Below are 22356 nucleotides of genomic sequence, written 5' to 3'. Positions count from 1 at the left end.
GCCAAATGTTGATCTAGTAAAGGGACCAGCTACCCGAATCGATAGCACCATGGTAGATAAAGCAATTAAGGATATGAAGTCAGGGAAACCCACTGGCCCATCATGTAAATTCCGAATATACAAAACTTTTGGGGGTAAGTGTTTTAGGAGGGGTGGGTGGGGAATTTCGGAAAATTCACCGGCGTCCTACCTCAATTTGTCTTAAATAGATATTTTTTAATGAAATTTTCTACAAATATTCCTTGGATTATGTAGATTCCAAGAACATAGGAATTTTGGGGGAAAACAATAGGGTTACTTTTGAGGACCGTTCCCCACTCGGGGGTGTTTCGGAACAAGTTGTCCATATTTGTTTCATTTTCTCCGTTTTGTGCGTTTGTGCATCCGTAGATTTCTAGTCTTCACTCATATATGTATGTAATTAAAAAAGTTCAAACGGGGAATTATTCTATTCAGTTTAGACCTTTAGCTGGTATTTTTAGCATAACGAGTTTTCTGGTGACAGCTTAATTGTTTGCGGCTTCAGTAGAAATCTATGGATGCACAAATGCACAAAGTGCAGGATTGAAACAATTAATCATGACTTGTTCCGAAACACCCCCGAGTGGGGAACGGTCCTCAAAAGTAACCCCAATTGTTTTCTTCCAAAATTCCCATGTTCTCGGAATCTATATAGTCCGAGGTATATTTGTAGAAAATTTCTTTAAAAAATATCTATTTTCTTGAAAGTTAAGACGAATTAAAGTGGACGCCTGGTGAATTTTCTGAAATTCCCCACCCACTCCTCCTAAAACACTTTTCCCTAAAAGTTTTGTATGTTCGAAATCTACATGATAAAACACATATTCATAGAAAATTTCATTAAAAAATATCCATTTTTCTGAAAGTTATCATCTAAAACCGGGGTGGGGAGCAGGAGTCGATAGTTATGTTGTACTTTGAATCGTATAAGAATTTTATCTGTATAATTTCCCCATAGACATTTCATACAATATCCATCGATAACTTTAACCTTTGTTTTATGGGTTGAGGCGAGATAAATTATTTGTTTGTTTTCAAAGACCACATATTATCATCACATGATTGTTTGACGAAACTCGATACGTAAACAAAAACAAATTGCCGAGTTAGGTCATTCGTCACGTACGTATGATTTGTGAAGGAATTTAACATTATTTTTGGTAAGTTAGCCTATCTTTTAATATATAAATTTTTAGAGAAGTGGATTATATAGACATCGTGCTACAGTCTGTTATGATTACTGTTCTTTGCCCCAGTGATATTTCTCTTTACCGATGTAATTTTATCACTATAATTAGACGAACATCTTTGGTGTTTAACCGTTAAAAAAGAAAAAAACCCATGAAGTTTTTCTAACCATGACTATACCGTCGGAAAGACTTCCTTTTGGTCCCCACATTCCCCACTTTTTTGTGAGGAGCGGGAAGGAAGTCTTGCCTTATTCACTTTGTCAAACAAATCTTACGATCAGTGCCCGATTTGTGTGTTAATAAGACTATTTCCGTAACGTAATTGCTGTTAAGACTAAAATTCAGAATATAATATATATGGGTGTGTATGTGGCAGTTATTTCCCCTCGTAGAAAATATCAGTTGCACTGTATAAAGAGTAAAAAATTCTATTTCTCGTGCTGAAGTAAATGGGTGGACTATAAGAAAACTAAATTTTGAAAACGATCACTTTTCGCACAATTGGAATGTCACGTTATTTCCAGCAAAGAAATCTGAAGACTGTTGGATAAAGTCAAAATATATAAATATAGGTAAATTTATCGTGAAATATTCGCTTATTCGTTTCGGTAATTCATGAAAATAATGTAAACATTTTTTTTCATTTCCGTTTAATTACGCCGCTTTTCCCTATGTAACCTATTATTTAATATCGTCGCTCCTTTCTTTTTTAAGGCGTTAAGATTTATACTTAACATTTCAAACCACTGCATTGATTTTCCCTCGATGGCGTGTTATCTGTGTTGATGTTTTAGCCTTGTTCAAACATGATAAAAAAGCAAGATTAAGGGCAGTTATTTTTTTGTATTTCGGTTGACGATGTATAATTTCTACATATCTTTCGTTGGATCGTGTTTAGTTAGTGTATGTTTTTTTTTTTTAGTTTCTTTCCGCCATCTCGTTCAGACTTGCTGTGGGACCACTTTCATTTATTTTTTTCTTTTAATTATCCGTAGTTTTTTTTCTTTTACCCCTACACATAAGTATAGATTGTTGGAGCGGAATAAGTAAAAATATGTTATTTTTACAGGAAATGATCACAAATTGAAAGCGGAAAGTTATCGCAAGCATTTGGAACTGAAATTCAGAATTTTTGACGACCTATCTCATTTTCACCCCACCTTCTCTCTCAAAGAAAAAAAAAAATTCAAAACAAACAATTTCGGGGAGAATTTAATAGAATTTCGAAAGTTGTTTTTAACCACCGTTTTTGAAAACATACGAATCCGAAAAAATTTTTTGAGAAAAAAGTGAGATGTAATGTCTTTTCGACATGTCCATCGAAACCTCAAGAATGCCACAAATAATAAAAATTACAAGTTCTATCGACCAGTTTTACTCACAAGTCATTGGTCAGTGAAAACAAACTCCAAACCACATAGTTGTGAAATGAAGTTCTTAACCATCTCTGCATATAAAATTGTATACATTTTGTGGATGTAGTGACTGTGTGGTAAGTAGCTTGTTTACCAACCACATGGTTCCGGGTTCAGTCCCACTGCGTGGCACCTTGGGCAAGTGTCTTCTACTATAGCCTCTGGCCGACCAAAGCCTTGTGAGTGGATTTGGTAGACGGAAACTGAAAAGAAGCCCGTCGTATATATGTATATATATATATGCGTGTGTGTGTTTGTCCCCCTAGCATTGCTTGACAACCGATGCTGGTGTGTTTATGTCCCCGTTACTTAGCGGTTCGGCAAAAGAGACCGATAGAATAAGTACTGGGCTTACAAAAAGAATAAGTCCCGGGGTCGAGTTGCTCGATTAAAGGTGGTGCTCCAGCATGGCCGCAGTCAAATGACTGAAACAAGTAAAAGAGTAAAAGAGTATGAAAAGGCCACAGAGATACAAACTGAAAAGATGTGATGGATCTCTGTGCACAAAACTAAATAATGTTTGTCTGGTTTGCAATAAGTCAGCTTGTATCAGCTAGTGATTGGATGCTGATTAATGTGGTGACTTAGAAGGATGATGGAAAAATACTTAGGGACACACTCTGCATTTGAACTAAGTAATACAGTTGCTGCTAATGTAATGCATTGAGCCATATAATTGTAATCTCTTGGCTCACTACATTATGTTAAGTACAAACCTTACCATGTATTAGAAATAATTGTCAACCAAGTGAAGGACGTTGACCTAATGAAATCAATTACTCTCACATGACAATTACTAAACAGCTAGTGATTCACACATTGGGCACAAACTTGTAAGCTGTGAACTAATTAATAGATCTCTAATCAAAACTTTCTATCATTTCTGTCATGCTTATATGAAAGTAAGGGAGAGAAAATGTTTATATATTTTCTTTTATCATTTACTTGTTTCAGTCATTAGACTGTGAGCAAGCTGGAACACTACCTTGAAAAGTTTCAAAGGAATTGACCACATCATCATCATCATCGTCGTTTAATGTTTGGTTTCCATGCTGGCATGGGTTAGATGGTTTGACTGAAGGCTGGCAAGCCAGAGGGCTGCACCAGGCTCCAATCTGATCTGGCAATGTTTTTATAGCTAGATGTTGTTCCTAACACCAACCACTCCGAGGGTGTAGTGGGTCCTGTTTACGTGCCACCAGCATGAGGGCCAGTCAGGCGATACTGGCATCGGCCATACTTGAATGGTGCTTTTTATGTGCCACTGGCACAGAAGACAGCCAGCATGGAGGAGAAGGGTCTGGAAGCTTAAGGATCATGTGAATAGACAGAGATTTAGAGATGTATTACTCTGCTGGGCATCCATTTAGCCCTGATCCTGAAATTGCTAACTACTAATCTATGCTGTGGGGTGCATTCTTCACCTGGGACAGTTTTGGCATTTATAAGTAGCCATCTTTCCTGTTTCCTGGTGAGGATGTAATTAATTTGACTAGTGTGTTCACCAGATCGGTAGGGGAATAGGTGGCTGGCAGGTTTCCTGAAGTTAGTATTACAAACCATAAAATCATTTGAATCACAGAACTCCTGCAGCCAGGTTCCCTCCTCATTGCAGGAACCAAAACCATAGCCTCCATGTACACCATGGAAGCCCTCTGCATGTTGTCCAACATGCCCATTGAAGTTGCCAGCCACAAAGAGAAGGTCCCTGTTATTCATTGACGAGGCAGTCTGCAAGACAGTGTCATAAAATTGGTCTTTCTGTTCATCAGGTAGCCCCGGCTGAGATTATGGTTGCTAAACCATGTTGCAGCACTAATCTGATCTCAGGTATTCTATCACAGATTCTGACTACCTTGATTACCTTATCAACCCATTTCTCTGCAAGAAGTATACCCACGCCCCTGACCCTGTCAGTGTTCCCTCTCCAGAAAATCTTGTACCTGTGTTCTAGCAGAACTTGCTCCCCACCTTACTTCTTGGATGCAGCACAAATCTACACATCTCCATTCAAGCATCTCAACAATCTCACTAGACCTACCTTTCATTAGGTGTGGGATGTGTGAGCCTTGAGACCCTGGGATGGGGGACAGCAGCTTCATGTACCTGAAAAGAAAGCTTGCATTTGGCAGAACTCATAAACATACAATAGCCTTCAACCTGCATACACTACACCATCAGTAACAAGCGAAAGAAAAAAAGGTTCCCTTCTATACAAAACAAAAAACACAAAGGAAAAACATGGGCAAAAGTAGTGAAAGCTGATAAAGGAGTGAAAATGAAAACAAATTGTGAAATGCTGTATTACAAACAACCTGTTCAACCCTTGCAATCATGGAAAAGTGGTTATAAAAATAAGGATGATTGTATGTATCTATGTATGTGTGTGTGTGTGTGTGTGTGTGCAGATGTTTATGTATATCTTTAAAAAAATGTATACAAACAAAGGATGCAAACATAGGCGAAGAAACTGTAGAAACTGGTGCTTTTAGAATGAATTACCATAGAATGTTCCATGTGCATTGTGTTTTAGGTAGTCCCTTGTTGCTCTCACAAGAAAGTCAGTGATTGACTTGTAGGAAAACTATAACCAATGATGCTATAAATTATTTTTTGCTGGTTTCAGTCATGGGAGTATGGCCAAGCTGGGGCACCACCTTGAAAGGTTTAGTCAAATCAACTACAGTACTTTTTTTTCAAACTGCTGAGTTACAAGGATGTAAATAAACCAACACTGGTTGTGAAGCAATGATGGGGGACAAACATAAAGACACACACACATACACATATATATATATATATATATATATATATATATATATATATGCAGGGTGCAATGAATAAACTGTTGTCTAAATTACGCAAAAATGAAAATAACACTGACATCTCATTTTAACAGATATATTGATATATTAACCAAAATTACATAAAAATATCTTGAAATACTAAAGAGTAAATATATTCAATGAAATTGCCATTGGCTTCAACCACAGCCTCCAGACAACTTTGGAATCTCCTGCAAGTCTTCTGGACGGTCTTCTTTTTTAAGTCGATGAATGCTGCCATAATCTTTGCTGTCAGTTCATCTTTGGTGTTACAAGGAGTTTTATTAGTCTCTTGCTTAACTGCATTCCACACAATAATCACGGGGGTTGCAGTCTGGGGAGTTAGGTGGGCAAATGTTAGGGGTGATGTGGTCACAAAAATTATTTGACAGCCATGACTGGGTTCTCCTGCTTGTGTGGCATGATGCAGATTCCTGTTACCAGATATAGGGTCTTCTAGCAGCCACCTTCTTGACTCAGGGCAGCACTACCTCCTCTAGGCACTTGATGTAGGTCTCCGTGTTGAGTGTGAGGCCATGTGGCAAGATGAATGAAGGCATAACATTGCCATCACTAGTGATCACTTCAAATACCATGATGTTGAGTGGATGTTTGATTTTTATCCTTCTTGGTACATGTTGATATTGGAGCTTCCGGCGTTTTGTATTGTAGCTTCTGGTGCTTCATATTGGAGCTTCCAGTGCAAATGCCAAGTAGTACAGCATGTCATTTCCAAATTTCTGGCAGAGTGAATTGTGTTATGATGGTGTTTTTCTCACAGAGAGTGCCTGACTGACTCTACTGTGTAGTTGACAAAATAAAGAACAAACAATATGCATGCACAAAATTAAAAATATAAAATGGTGAAAATTTACCTGTTGCACCCTGTATATATATTTATTTGTTTATTATATATTTATATGCTTATTTAATTTAGTAATTTTTAGAATAATATTTATTATAATATATTAAAATTTTTTCTATTTGATTTAATATTGATAATATCTTTCACTATCAATTGAATTACTTAATAGAGGTTATTTCTCTTAATTATATACATATATTATATATTGTGAAATTTGATTTAGAATTGCTAAATTGAATTTTTCCCTGTAAATTTGGAATTTTATATTCCCTATTATTATTATTATTATTATTATTATTATTATTATTATTATTTTTATATTATTAATAATAATAATATATATATATATATATATATATATATATACACACATACATACACACACACATACATATACAGACATGTTGGGCTTCCACACAGTTTCTGTCTACCAAATTCACTCATAAGGCATTGATTGGTTGGCCTGAGGCTATAGTAGTAGACATTTGCTCAAAATGCCATGTAGTGGGACTGAACCTGAAACATTGTGGTTGCAAAGTGAAGTTCTTAACCACACAGCCATGTCTGTTACTATATAAAATAAAAAAAGGACAACAACAATTTAATACTTTCAATTATCTTTTTGCAGAACCTGTCCTGAAAATACAAGAAAGAAAAGAAAATGGTATATTTAAAGATTGCTTTTGGGTTAGCATCCATTTTACTACTGTGTCAAAGTGTGTTGTCTCTGGATAATGGCCTTGCTTTGACACCACCAATGGGTTGGCTCTCATGGGAGAGATTCCGATGTAATGTTGACTGTGATACTGATCCCGATAACTGTATCAGGTAATTATGTTTTTTTTTTTATACCTTTTTACTATTGTTCACAATATTTTAGTGTTTTATGACGATAGAAATTGAGTTGTGAGACTGGAAGTTCAAAGAATTCATAGGGAGAAATGGTGATGTGTAAACTTCAAGATGCCAATGCCTTATTCTATGTGTTTTTCTGTGTCTTGTGCACTTAGAAAAAGTGCCTATAACTCTCCAAGTACTCTAAGATTTGTGGGAGGTATGGAGAAAGGAAGGAAGGTATCTTTAAACTGGAGATGTGTGTGAATGCTTGCACCAGAGAAGACTCAGTTAAGGGCTCCTAAGGTGCTTGATAATGATGTAAAACTGAATGACAGACTTAGCCTGTTACCTATTCACTGTGTTTGTGTATTAATATTTTGTGTTTACTCTAAGGCAGTGAACTGCTGAATTGTTAGTACACTGGGCAAGATGCTTGGTGGCATTTTGTTCATCTCTACGTTCTGAGCTCAAATTCAGCCATGGTTGACTTTGTCTTTCATCTTTTGGTTGACAAAATAAGTGCCACTTGAGTACTGGGGTTGATGTAATCAATTTATCCCCTCCCCTGAACTTGCTGGCCTTGTGCGAAAATTTGAAATCAGTCTTTTGTATGGCGGTAAGGTGGCAAGCTGGCAGAACCGTTAACATGCAAGGCTAAATGCTTAACGACATTTTGTCTGTTTTGACGTTATGAGTTCAAATTCTGCTGTGGTCAATTTTACTTTCCCCCTTTTGGGGTTGATAAAATAAGTACTAGTTGAGCATTAAGGTCAATGTAATCAACTTAACCCTCCATTATCCAGACTTGCTAGCTTAGTGCCAAAATTTGAAATCAGTATTTTGTATAACTGTAGCAAACACTAGCTGTAATTACTTGGCAATTAAAATTCTTAGCTGCTATCATTTTGCTTAATTAGCTAATGTCATTGGAAAGTCATAAACATCATAACCTTCATTTTCCTAATCTAAAACAAAATAACAATACTGATTACTCATTGATCAATACTTCTTGTAATGAACAGTTAAGTAATTAATCAAATAATCACACTAGCGTAGTGGTTCCTTAACAATGCACAGTGCAACATGGTACATCTGTTGTGCTGCAAGATGTAGGTACCCATGCATTGCAAAAATAATAAAATTACTTTTGAAAATGTGAAGATACTCAGTGAAATTTTAAATAGAATTAAGTAGTAAGCACTTACTGCTCTGTATTTTAACTTATTTTTATTGATAGACCTAATATACAGATTTTATCATCATCATTGTTTAAATGTCCACATTTTTCATGCTAGTATGTATCAGATGAGATTTATTGAGGTAAGTTTTTCTACAGCCTGAAGCTGTATCTTGTTGTCAAGTAAGGTACGATTTGGTTGGAAAGAAAGTCCTGTCACATTTCAAGATGAGAAACAAACAGATGCTTCTTTGGTCTTAACTGAAATATTCAATCAAGATAATGTTTCCCTTCATTATTGATAACAAAATCCCATCTATTTGGTAAATTGTCAATCCCTTAGGCATAAAATTCTGCAGGTATTGAAGCAAAGAAAGGCACAATATCATTTTTAACCTCTTCAGAATTAATAGGCTGTTTTGAAAAAAATGTTTTGAAAAAATGAATGTCAGATGGAGCAAAGTCAAGAGAGTTAGAAGGATGAGGCAAAAATTTCATATTCAGTGCCAAAATCTTTTTTTGAGTGACTTAGGCAATATATGGTCTTGCATTATTGTATAAGAACAACACCTCTTTACAAATTGACCAGTGATGGATGTTAACTGTTTCACTTTGGTTTAACACTTCATGATTGATGACACCTTTCATATTCCATTAAACACAGAGTATAACTTTTTTTGTTATGTAGTCCTGGTTTGGGGATGGATTCTCCTTTTTAATTGAACACTAACCATTGTTGTTTTTGTTGGATATGATTATAGAGAACCTACTTTTCATCACTTGTGATGATTGTACTCAGGAAAGGTTTGGTTACAAGTCTACTCTTGAATGCCACACAAAGGGCACATCTTCATTAAGCTAAAAAGAAGTCAGATAATAAGGAACTTACTGACCAAGTTCAGATGTTTTTCCTAGTTCACGAAGGTGTTTTATGATCAAAGTATGACTAGAATTGAACTGATGTGTTAATTGTGCAGTTTGCTTTGGATTTTCATCAACTACAGTTTTCAGAAGCTCAATATTTACAGAACTTGGGGCCCAGATCAAGGGGAACTTATAAAAGAAAAGTTCCCTGGGCGAAACTGGACGAAATATTGTTGGCATGTCTGGAAATTTAAAGCTTCATTTCTATAGAAGGAACAAAAATATCTTGCAGCTTCCATTGCTGAAGAGCCTATTCTGAATTCATAGAAGCATGCAATGTCTAATATGGGTCTGATCTAAACTCATTTTAAGGCATGGTACTATACAAAGTAATGGTAAATAAATATTTCTTTAAAACTTTGATGGCTGTTCTTCTTCCATCTTGCACACCTGCAACAACAACCGTTACACTGGTGACCACTGATTCTACCTTAATCTTACCGTTACATATCTGTATATATAAAACTGAAAATGTGTGTATGTGTGCATCACCAAAACTTGAGAACTACTCAACCAATTTCATTCAAATTTTACACATGCACAACTGAGGGTCCATGGAGTGTCATGGCCCAAAGAATTTTCAACTTCTTGCCTAATGCAGTCCAGGAGCAATCTCTTAGACTGTTTCAGTATTATGTGTCAAAGTGAAACAATAACATCTCTATTGTTATGTGAGATAATAGTTTCACTTTGGATGGTTTCATTTTGATAGTTTCATTATGTATATAATATATACATAGTGAAACTATTAAAAGTGAAACTATTATCTCACATTATATATATACATGCATACATGCATGCATACATACATGCATGCATACATACATGCATGCATACATGCATGCATGCATACATACATGCATACATACATACATACATACATACATACCTATATATACATACATACATGCATACATACACGCACACATACATACATACATACATACATACATGCATATATACACTAATCTATAGAGAGAGTGTTATCGATATCTCTACATTTACATCTTCCTCCAACCATTCATCTGTTAGTTGTGTTTTAAAATTTGGCATGACTCCCATCACTATCGCACACATATAAGAGCAGACAAACATGAAGCTCATAGATTCAGCTTCTCTGCTCTTTTTTTAAAGTTCCTATTATTATTTCTCTCTGCACTGATGAGTACTACGATAATTTTCAAATTCAAATATGAATTTATATCTATGTACGAAACAATTGTATGCATGATTAAACTTCTTACAACTTTTTAACATCTTATAGTCTCCATTTTCGACAAATATGATTGGATTTATAGAACTTCATTCCATAAATTAATCATACACTATATACATAGTGAAAACCTGCATATATTTAGTGTGCGGCAGGGCTACTGGATAGCAATGGTACAGAGAAGCAAGACTGTGAGGCCAGGCTTCGGGAGTGAGAGGTAGGTTTAGTGTATGAAGGAGGAAATGTGAGGAAGAAAAGAGATGTAGGGATGTAGATTGGTTTGTTGTGGTAGGGTGTGTGAAAAGTTTTCTTATTACATATGGGTGGAACACACATGTCAGGTGCTAGCAGATAACAATGATACAGTGAGACAGGGCCAAGAGGACAGGATTGGGGTGTGGGAGGTAAGCCACAAGTAAAACTGGTTTAGAAACCAATACAATAGTGTATGCCATAAATGAATATTAATCATTTTATGTAACTAGTTTGGTGGTGTTTAAGCCTTTAACATTTAAATACAGTATACCTGACCTCAAATATTCTTTTTATATAGGTAGAATATCATAAAAAGAAAGATAAAATTAGATAATTTTTTGTCATGTTCTCTACTATGGCCTATATTTTGAAATGCTGATTTGAGTTAGATGCAGAAGCTATGGTTGTTGTTTTGAATCATGCCTTCCCTCATTGAGCAAGATTTATGATCAAGAGCATTCCAGCTGTGACCACCTATTCTTTTCTTATATTTAGTATTACAAATCAGTTGGGAGTAATTTGGGGGTGTTTGGCTTCTAATTCTAAAAGATTGAATGACTGCATAGAAGCTATCCTGTTGGCTTGTAGATGTAAAAGTTAATACCATAGGTGGCATAGTATTAAAAAATTAACAGAATATATAGTAAAGCTGATGCCTGCATAATTAATGTAGTAAGTCAAGAATATATTAAAATTACACCCATGGTGAAGTGAAAGCAGTATTTCTGTATTGACTTGTGTATAAGTGCATACCTTATTTAGTGTTAAGTCTTGGTGCAGAATTTTTTACCCTCCTATTCAAACTTAATATCAGCTTTGCCTTGTGAATAACTTGCATCTCAGTTTGTGCAGTTAAAATAGGTATAAAATAGTATGACTTATACATGAATAAATACAGTAACTTATTCATTTTGGTTAAGAGTTATAGGGAAAAATGACCTTATATATATGTGTGGGAGGTAAGCCACAAGTAAAACTGGTTTAGAAACCAATACAATAGTGTATGCCATAAATGAATATTAATCATTTTATGTAACTAGTTTGGTGGTGTTTAAGCCTTCAACATTTAAATACAGTATACCTGACCTCAAATATTCTACCTTTTTTTATTTACAAACTGGCCAGATCTGGCCTCTCATACCTATCCTATAATGTCATTCTCAAAATAAGCAACCAGATCACTGGAATCTTGAAGCTATGAGGTAATGCATAATTAATTCAGTATATGTGAACAAATAAGCATTACATTTGACAGAGTAATCTGAATATTGAAGGGTTAAAAGTTGGTGAGCAATGGGAAAAAAAAACTATCAATGGTTTACTGTAATGGTAACTAAATCCATGTTATTTCCATTTTTTTCTTTCATTCACCACAGATTGCTAAAGCCATACAAATAATATACTGGGCTTGATTTGTTCAGCTATAACTATTTACATATAAGAAAAATTCAAAAGAAAAAAATGGAAATTTTAACTAATCTAAAGCAGTCAATATTGTTTAATCAATATAGCTATTAATGTTGTGTAGTTGACACGATACAATGAAGGCCATACGACTCAGTCTTATTAATGTCATGTGATGCAACACTCATCATATGACTCTGACTTATCAAATGATTTCAAGTGGAACTATATTGACTGAGAAGTGAAGACAGCAGTACAATATGTCTGGACTATCATAGTATGCTAGGTAGAGTAATATAGGGTGCAATATATTTGATGCACTAGATCTGTGGATAGGGTCTAATTGTTCAACAATGTATATATCACAGATCTTTTGGGCTAAGGATCATCTAGATCTGCACTAGCAATAACAAAAAATATGTCTGAACTTTTGCTCTTATACTATATAATTGTAGTAATGCTAAATTAAACATTTTTATTACAGTCAGGAATGCTGATGATAGTCTAGGTCATGTAACATAGTGGTAGGTCATATGATACTGGATTAATGATCACATGATGTTGATCATACGGCACTGGTCGTTAAATTGTATATTTGCACTGAAGGTTTTCTAAGACAAATCTGTTGTGGATTATAAATCATGTTTGTATTTCAATGATTTATATGTATACTAGAATACTTATGTTGTCAGTAATGACAGCTACTGTTTTACTAAAATTTGGGTTATTTACCACAATTTAGCTGGTTTGTTTGAATATTTGATTTTTTTTTCCAATTGGAAGTTTTGTTTTAAAATGTACATGACGAAAGTTGCGAATGAGAGTATGAGGATGTAAATAAAAATGGTAAAATAACAGGAAAATAGTTGTTCATTCGTGTTACATTATTTACATCATTTCTCCTTCATCTCACATTTTCAGCCTTTTACTACTTCATACTTCTATCTTTTTCATTTAATCTTTCTTGAGCATGTATTCTCATTCCCTCTTCTAAAATTTCTTTCATCTTCTGTTTCATTTGTATGTCTGTTACATCGCAATACTACACAGTGGTTGTGTGAACATCTCATCCTCATCACCACTGTTATATCGCATGCTTGGATGCCCTCTACTCAACTCCTCGACATCTAGACTTCTCCCTTTATATCTACATATTGGGCTAGCCTACTTCATCGTCTGGGGGCGTCCACACAACAGCGTCTTACTTTATGTAAGATTTTTAGTGGCCTTAGTTGGAAAAAAAGTCAAATCAAACTTAATTATCAGTAACTTACCTCAAAAGGATTGTTTGAGCTGCAATAATAATGAAGAAACCACTTCTAAATGTTGTAATGCATGGTGAAAAATGAAAAATTAATTGTTCATTTTGGAGATTTATAATGAGTTGTATGTATACTATGACAATATAATTTATGATATCAATGAAATATACATTTTGTTTCAATAAAAAAGTTTATTATATATAGATACTTAGAATGTAATACATATATATGTAGAAATACATGCATGAGTAATAAATAAAGAAGCTAAAGTTGAATACATGATACCTCTCTGTCAGTTACAGTTATTCTTGAATAACTGTAAGTTGATGGGTTACAGGGAGAACATAGGCAGAGACTGAATTCTATAGAGGGATTCTGTTCTAGAGAAGAAAGAACTGGAAAAAGAGGTTTGTGTGTTCCTTGGGAAGTAATGGGTTGGGTAACAATATGGATGATGAGATGAATGAATCAAGAGTGCTTGAATGGAGTTGACAGGAGCCAGTTCCTAGGAGAAGAAGCTTCTGTAGTGATGGTAGAAAATTGGCAGAGGAGACAGAACCAAGAACATCAAAGTTCCTGGTATGTAGAGACTATAGTTATGGTAGCTTTAGTGTTGACTGTAATAGTGGTGTAATTTTGTAAAATTATCTAATTACCAGAGCTAATTGTTATCTGGTCCAGTTGATTATAACACCAAACATATTTTCATCCTTGACTTACTCAATTTAAATATTCTAAAAGTCATAAATGATATCAGCAGTATTTTTACCTCATTACCATATAACGTGATTATCAATTAATTATTATTATTTTTTTACATCAAAATGAAATTTCAACTATGACATATCATAAAAAGAAAGATAAAATTAGATAATTTTTTGTCATGTTCTCTACTATGGCCTATATTTTGAAATGCTGATTTGAGTTAGATGCAGAGTTAGATGCAGAAGCTATGGTTGTTGTTTTGAATCATGCCTTCCCTCATTGAGCAAGATTTATGATCAAGAGCATTCCAGCTGTGACCACCTATTCTTTTCTTATATTTAGTATTACAAATCAGTTGGGAGTAATTTGGGGGTGTTTGGCTTCTAATTCTAAAAGATTGAATGACTGCATAGAAGCTATCCTGTTGGCTTGTAGATGTAAAAGTTAATACCATAGGTGGCATAGTATTAAAAAATTAACAGAATATATAGTAAAGCTGATGCCTGCATAATTAATGTAGTAAGTCAAGAAATATTAATTAAAATTACACCCATGGTGAAGTGAAAGCAGTATTTCTGTATTGACTTGTGTATAAGTTGCATACCTTATTTAGTGTTAAGTCTTGGTGCAGAATTTTTTACCCTCCTATTCAAACTTAATATCAGCTTTGCCTTGTGAATAACTTGCATCTCAGTTTGTGCAGTTAAAATAGGTATAAAATAGTATGACTTATACATGAATAAATACAGTAACTTATTCATTTTGGTTAAGAGTTATAGGGAAAAATGACCTTATATATATATATATATATAGCAAGAGAGAGAGAGAGAAAATGAATCCCAACCATCTTTTTGTGTGCACAATTTGTGACAGACCATACCTTTCTTTTGCTGGGCTCAAATCTCATTTGCGGACCTATGAAAAATGAACCACCTCAAATTACTCTGCCTATCTATCTGTGCATACCTGTCAATGCCATGTATACCATAAGGTCTGCAAATCTAACGGAGGCCTCAAAAGACATTTTAAGATCCACAACAATCAGAATTTAACTGCTGCTCTTGGTAGACTAAAGCAGATATGCAATTTATGTGGGTGTCTTTTCAAAACATTGTCTAGTTTAAAAGGCCACATCAGACGCCATGATGGAGCTTAGGTGTAAGTACAAGAGGTGGCCAAACTCTGCATAAAGAGTAGACAACCACCATGTATATATATACCATGATAGATCGTTAGCCACTACACACATTTTATTCTCTCTTTGTTTTTTCTGTGTCCCTTTCTGTAGAAGAGCGTAGGCTCGAAACGTAAAAGACTTTTTCTATTCCTGAGCGTTATACTAATACATCTGTTTGTTTTGTACACCACATGTCTTCGTCTTTTGTTTTTTCGTAAACTCTCCCTATATAATATATATATATATATCATCATTTAACATCTGCCTTCCATGCTGGCATGGGTGGGATGGTTTGACAGAAGTCAGCTAGGCAGAAGCCTGCACCAGACTTCTGTAACTGTTTTGGCAGGATTTTTACAGTTGGATGCCTTTCTTAACACCAACTACCCAGCAGAGTGGACTTAGTGCTTTTTACATGGCACAAACACAGGCGAGGTCAGTTTTAGCAAGATTTTTACAGCTGGATGCCCTTCTAAATACCAACCACTTTATAATGTGGACTGAATGCTTTTTAAGTGGCACCTGTACTGACAGGGTCACCAAGTAACTTGCAAGACAAAAATCTTTTGAGAGGGGAGAGGGTATTGGAGGAGGTGATCTTGCGTCAGTAGATGAAAGGTTATAATGAAACAGAGAGACAAAAACAGGTGTCTTCCTGTAGAGGTTACCTGGCTGGGGAGAGAGAGAGAGAGAGAGAGAGAGAGAAAGACATCAGGATAGAGATAGTGGCAAAGTGCTGGGCATACTCATAAGGGCATACTCAGAATATATATGGAATGGTTGGGTAAAAGCAGAGAGATATATAGATGGTGGCAAGTGCCAGGGCATACCCTTGAGGTTCAAAGGTCATAATATGAGTGACCGGATATTGCCAAAGAAGTATGGTTAGAGAGTGGGGAGGGGAAGTGAGTGGTGGAAATCTGGGTATTTAGAGTTGGGGGTTGGCTAGCAAATAGCACTGATGCAGTGAGACAGGGCCAAGAGGACAAGATTGAAGAGTGGGAGGTAAGCATAGTACTTGAAGTCAAAATGCAAAGAAGAGAAGGAATGTAGAGATGTTGTTTGGTTTGTTGTGGTAGGGTGTGTGAGAAGTTTTCTTTTTATGTGTGGGTGGGACACACAGTGCTTCTGGAACTCAGTTCTGCTGACGTGGGTGGGTCTTCTTAAGAACCTCATATCACCAGACATCTTGGTTCATTGTCATTTCCACCATGAAGCCCAACATCCTGAGATTGATATCTATCTATCTATCTATATATATATATATATATATATATATATATATCATCATCATCATCATCGTTTAACGTCCGTTTTCCGCACTAGCACGAGTTGGACGATATATATATATATATCTTCTTTTACTTGTTTCAGGCATTTGACTGTGGCTATGCTGGGGCACCACCTTGAAACACATACACAGCAATACACACACACACACACACACACACACACACACACACACACACAGATATATACATATATATATATATGAGGGACTTCTTTCAGTTTCTGTCTACCAAATTCAGTCACAAGTCTTTGGTTAGCCTGTGGCTATAGTAGAAGACACCCAAAGTGCCACACAGTGAAACTGAACCCAGAACCATATGGATGGGAAGCAAGCCCCTTACTGCACAGCCATGTCTAGAGTAATTCTTTTCTGGAACTGCATCTTGTATATATAAATAATTCTTCCTACTATAGGTACAAGGCCTGAAATTTTGGAAGTGGGGGGCTAGTCGATTATATGAACCCCAGTGTTCCTACTGGTACTTATTTTATTGACATTTGAAAGAATCGCTAAAATAAAGTTTCACCCTATATATCTCTACCTTGCATACTAACTATGATAAATTACACACTTTATAGTGTAAGGTGCAGCATTGCAGTTCAGACATGTTGCATCACTGTCCATTTTGATATTTGATTTTTCCCCCCCATATGTAAATAGTTATAGCTGAATAAACAAAGCCTATTATATTACTTGTATTCATTTTAGTGAATGAGAGGAAAGGTTTAAACAACATGGATTTGGATATAATTATGATAAGCCATTTAGCGTTTCTTCCCTATTATTTGTCAGTGTTTTAATACACTAAGCTAGTTACATGTGTATCTATGCATACACACATACAAGCATACTTAAAATAACTATCTATGTGTTATATTTAATGGATATAAAACTCTGACAGGTATGAGGCTGCGATTTTTGTTTGAAAGAAAATCTCTTTATCGACATGCTGTGTTAAAAACATAATGTATATCAAAGCAAGATAGCCATCTCACAGCAGTAACACACATGAATATCAGACATGTTTCAGTTTTCTTTCTCTCAAATGCAAACTACAGCAGCATACCTGTCAGTGGTGTATATATGTTAAATATGCCACATAGACCACTATTTTAATTTAATGCTGTTTCAATTGTGTGGTTCAAGTTTTTATTTAACCTGGTAGCTTTTTGCAATGTCATTGCATGATTTATTCATTGCTTCCTATATAGATTTTTTTCCTGATATATATTTAATATATATATATATATATATATACATATACATACAATGCCAGTCTGACCAAAGCTTTGTGAGTGGATTTGGTGGACAGAAACTAAAAGAAGCCCATTATATATATATATATATATATATATATAAAATAGTAAAAGTGAAAAAACTACAGAAGGCTTGTTTTAAAAGGTTAAAAAATATATATTTGAGTCATTATGTCTGAAGAATGTTATAAATTTTTTTCATACAATGACATAGTTGTATGAAAAAAATTTATAACATTCTTCAGACATAATGACTCAAATATATATTTTTTAACCTTTTAAAACAAGCCTTCTGTAGTTTTTTCACTTTTTACTATTTTCTATATATTCAACCACGTGCACTTCACACACCAACTTTCTCACCTATATATATATATATATATATATATATATATATGTGTGTGTGTGTGTGTGTATGTATATATATATATGTGTGTGTGTGAACACACTACCTTTAAGATAGTATGTTTTACATTGATTTGATATTATTCTATCATATATTCCTATAGTGCATATGTATAGTGTATAAGTATACATATGGCATGCATATGGAAAGAATGCTGAGAAGACATGCAATAGTTTTATGTTAAAAGAATGTGCATAAATTTTAACAACAAAATCTGATATGGATCCTGGTTGAGAACCCTTGTCCTAAATAGCTGTTGTTTAGTCACAAGTAGACACTGATTCAGCAGACCTGATCAAAGGCATTTCAGGTGTGATCACTTCATCTTACTTCACAGACTATGCTACCAAATATACATTTGGTTACAGACAGTTAAGTGTGATTTTACAAAGATTTGACTGTTATATCTAACAGGATGAGCACCCATGAAAAGATCTCCCCAGTGGATTAAGGATGAGGAGTGCTTTTGCTTTTTATGTTGTTGTTTGTTCCTTCTCGAGCCATGCCTGGCTCATAAGGGCTGGTTTCTCGGTTTCATTGGTATATAGGTTTCCCACCTGGATGGGATGCCAGTCTTTTGCCTGTGAGCTGCTAGATGCAGGAAGAAAGATTGAGAGAAAGTTGTTATGAAAGAGTCAGCAGAAGTTCGCCATTACCTTCTGCTGGAGCCATGTAGGTATTTCGCTCATAAACACACACATCGCCCGGTCTGAGATTCAAACCCACAATCTCTTGACCGCAAGTCTGCTGCTTTAACCACTAGGCCATGTGCCTCCACTTTGCTTTATATATATTTACATATCTATAATCACAAACATTCCTAATTAGTTCATTGGAATGAATGTTAGAATTCTTGATTGAGGGACATTGAGATGTGTTACATTGAACCTTTTTGTTGGATACAAGGATGATAACGGGGCATTTTAAAAAGACTGCATAGGTTGGAAGATGGTATGGAATTGTTGGGGGCAGTTTAATATGTCTCTGGGGAAAGAGAGCAAAGTTTGACTAGTTAAACAAATTTCCTTGAGCTTGATCATTTAGATATCTTTTACTTGTTTCAATCATTAGACTGTGGCCATGCTGGGACACTGCCTTGAAGAATTTTTAATCAAATGCGTCAACCCTACTACTTCTTTTATAACTTTGGTATTTATTCTATCAATCTCTTTTGCTGAACTGCTAAGTTATGGGGATACAAACACACCAACACCAGTTGTCAAGCAGTAGTGGACACACACACTCTCACACACACACAATGGGCTTCTTTTAGTTTCTGTCCACAAATCCACTCACAAAGCTTTGGTCAGACTGGCACTGTAGTTAGACAACATTTACCCAAGGTGTCATGCAGTAGAACTGAACCTGGAACAACAATTTTACCACATAGCCTTGAAAAAAGAAAAAAAGCAACAAGTCAAGTGACTAGATTATATAAGTTGAATGATAAAATAAATGATATTCTTCCTCTCTCTACTCATGGCCCATGCTACTATGAAGGGGATGGTTTTATGTAACATTTGTTTGATATTAGTCATTATTTTTTCCTTGTGATGTTGTTTCTGTTAACCATTCAACTAGTTTTATTATGTATGCTATATTTTCTATTTACAGTGAGAGACTGTTTATGCAAATGGCAGATCACATTGTTGCTGATGGCTTCAGAGATCTCGGTTATGAATATATAAATATTGATGACTGCTGGTTAGCAAAAGAAAGAGATGCGGAAGGACGTTTGCAAGCTGATCCTAAAAGATTTCCTAATGGTATTAAAAAACTGGCACAATATGTAAGTTTCTTTGAAAATTTAAAACATATATTTCTTTACTACCCACAAGGGGCCAAACACAGAGGGGACAAACAAGGACAGACAAACGGATTAAGTCGATTACGTCGACCCCAGTGCGTAACTGGTACTTAATTTATCGACCCCGAAAGAATGAAAGGCAAAGTCGACCTCGGCGGAATTTGAACTCGGAACGTAACAACAGACGAAATACAGCTACGCATTTCGCCCGGTGTGCTAACGTTTCTGCCAGCTCGCCGCCTTTAATTTAAAACATAACGAAATAAAGCAATTTAGCCTTTCACAAGGAAAAGAGATTTATTGCTATAGTGTCTGCTTTTGGTTTCTGAAGTGTTAAGAAGTGATAAATTTATCTATTACTCATTGGGGTTGTTAGATTACTGTAGGCAAATTTTCCAGCAAACATTGTGGTTATTTTGCAACCACAGTAAGTTGGGTAAACTGACAGTAGGTAGAGAGTTAAATGCAAGATATCATGCTTAACCATTAGAACCTGAAATGCCTGTACACCGGCACTTTGCCAAGGCCATATATTCCCAAAATGCTGGTCTACTGGCACTCTACATGTCTTCATTTTGTTACATGCTATAAAAATAGCAACTTGAGCCACTTAGCAACCAATCAGCGAGCGTGTTATTTCAGGTCTTTGGCGTACATAGTCTGTCTGATTCCTTATTTTGTGCTTGAATTTTGCTGAGAATGTCTTCAAAATGTGTCAGTACTGAAGAAGCACTAGCTCAAATTCTTAGTGATGACGAGGAGGATTTAGACAAGTCTGATTATGGTAATGAAAGTGATTTTGTGCAAGAAACTAGCAAAGAATCGCCCAGTGATTCTGACAGCGATCAAGGTGAACTTGTACATAATGTAGACAATGCTGCAGTGCATGCCCAAATACCCCAGGCTAATAGGGGAGAGAGGGGATGTAATGGTGGGTGTGGCAGAGGCTTGATGGCGGTAGTAAACATGAATATGCCTGCTCCTTGGAGATGAGATACGGCTGGTTTTACACCAAAACAGTTTAGTCCTAACCACCCCACAGGCCCAAAGGATATTTCACCTCATATAAATAGAGAAAGTGGCCCCCTGGATTTCCTTTCCCTGTTCTTTGGGACATTTTGGTTAGAGAAAGTAATAAGAATGCTGCACATGTCAAGGCTGATAAGCCCAATAACTATGCTGCAGAAAATTGTTATGGCACAACAGTAAAAGAGATGAAAGCCTTCTTTGCTTGTAGAGTTACCATAGAGATGTTAGTTCATAAGGATAGGTATGAACAGTACTGGTGTACAAAAGGCAGCTTTTTGACATCAACTCCAGGATTTGGACAGGTCATGGTAAGGGACAGGTTTTTAGCTATATGGTCAATGCTACACTGTGTTGATGAGGATGATCTTAATGTAAATAAGAAAGACAAAATATATAACTCACGGCCAATTATAGATTATATCTTGCCAAGGTTTCTAAATATTTTGTGCCTGAATGTGAGCTATCTTTAGATGAAGGCATGATTCTGATCAAAAACGCCTTATCCATAAAGCAAGACATCAAAGACAAACTCATCCAGACATTCTTGTTAACAGACAGTGCAAATGGTTACATTGTGAATGCTGAAGTGTACACTGAGAGGCGACTGGATGCCCAAGCAGTTGATAATTTGTGTGTCACGGGGAATCTCGTAGTGCGAATGATGGACGGGTGTTGAGCTCTGAACAGATTTTATACATCAGTTGAGCTTTCAGAATATTTATTGGATAAAGGCATAAGACTGTGTGGAACAGCTTTGATCAACAGAAGGTCTTTCCCAAAATGTCTCAAAAGAACTAACAGGCAAATTCAAAAGGGGGAATCAGTGGTTCTGTTCAATAGGTATGTTGCAGTGATGGTATGGATAGACAAATGCTCTATTTATTTTGATTCGTCAATATATGTGGATTCACCCATGAGCTCAGTTCCTAGGTGTGACTGTAATGAACTCTGTCCTCTGTCCTCTGTCGTGGGAAGAACAGAAAAAAAAAACCGACTAAATGATGCACCTGCAAAATTGTCGATGCCATTACAAATGGCCTCACTGATTAGTGATGAAGTTCTTTATGTGGACATCATATAATGCCTATGTTTTGCACGGATTTTACAAGCCCTATGTTAAGCCTAACAAAAGAACCTTGACATTCCATGCTTCTTTGGGTAAGCTTTGTCATGAACTAATCAGTAATGTAAGGGTCAGTACCCAAGTGGGATATGATCATCCAGCAACTGCAGAGGATCATTTGGTTGTCGTTGGATTACATGAGGTGGAATGAGCTGAACATGCAACCACAAATAG

General features: G+C 35.7%; 1 protein-coding gene and 1 long non-coding RNA gene across 4 annotated transcripts in view; one reads left to right on the top strand and one right to left on the bottom strand.

The window, feature by feature from the left end:
• Positions 1 to 233: 233 nt before the first annotated feature.
• Positions 234 to 21866, bottom strand: LOC118764295. The gene is made up of 3 exons (XR_005000100.1): positions 21855 to 21866; positions 17367 to 17370; positions 234 to 399 (listed from the first exon to the last, which is right to left on the bottom strand). It is a non-coding gene; the product is annotated as an uncharacterized LOC118764295 (long non-coding RNA).
• Positions 1025 to 22356, top strand: part of LOC115213936 (alpha-N-acetylgalactosaminidase) — a 43794-nt gene continuing 22462 nt past the window's right edge. For 2 of the 3 annotated variants that reach the window (XM_029782935.2, XM_036504871.1), the window contains exons 1-3: positions 1585 to 1783; positions 6945 to 7144; positions 19838 to 20012. In XM_029782935.2, the coding sequence (XP_029638795.1) occupies positions 6978 to 7144; positions 19838 to 20012 (342 nt within the window). In that variant the 5' untranslated portion in view covers positions 1585 to 1783; positions 6945 to 6977. Of the gene's footprint in view, positions 1182 to 1584; positions 1784 to 6944; positions 7145 to 19837; positions 20013 to 22356 lie in introns of those variants that run through there. The other variant, XM_036504872.1, reaches the window with a different exon arrangement.

Source organism: Octopus sinensis, linkage group LG7 (assembly GCF_006345805.1).
Source record: "Octopus sinensis linkage group LG7, ASM634580v1, whole genome shotgun sequence".
Lineage (NCBI taxonomy): Eukaryota > Metazoa > Mollusca > Cephalopoda > Octopoda > Octopodidae > Octopus > Octopus sinensis.
This window is presented reverse-complemented; position numbering and strand designations above follow the sequence as displayed.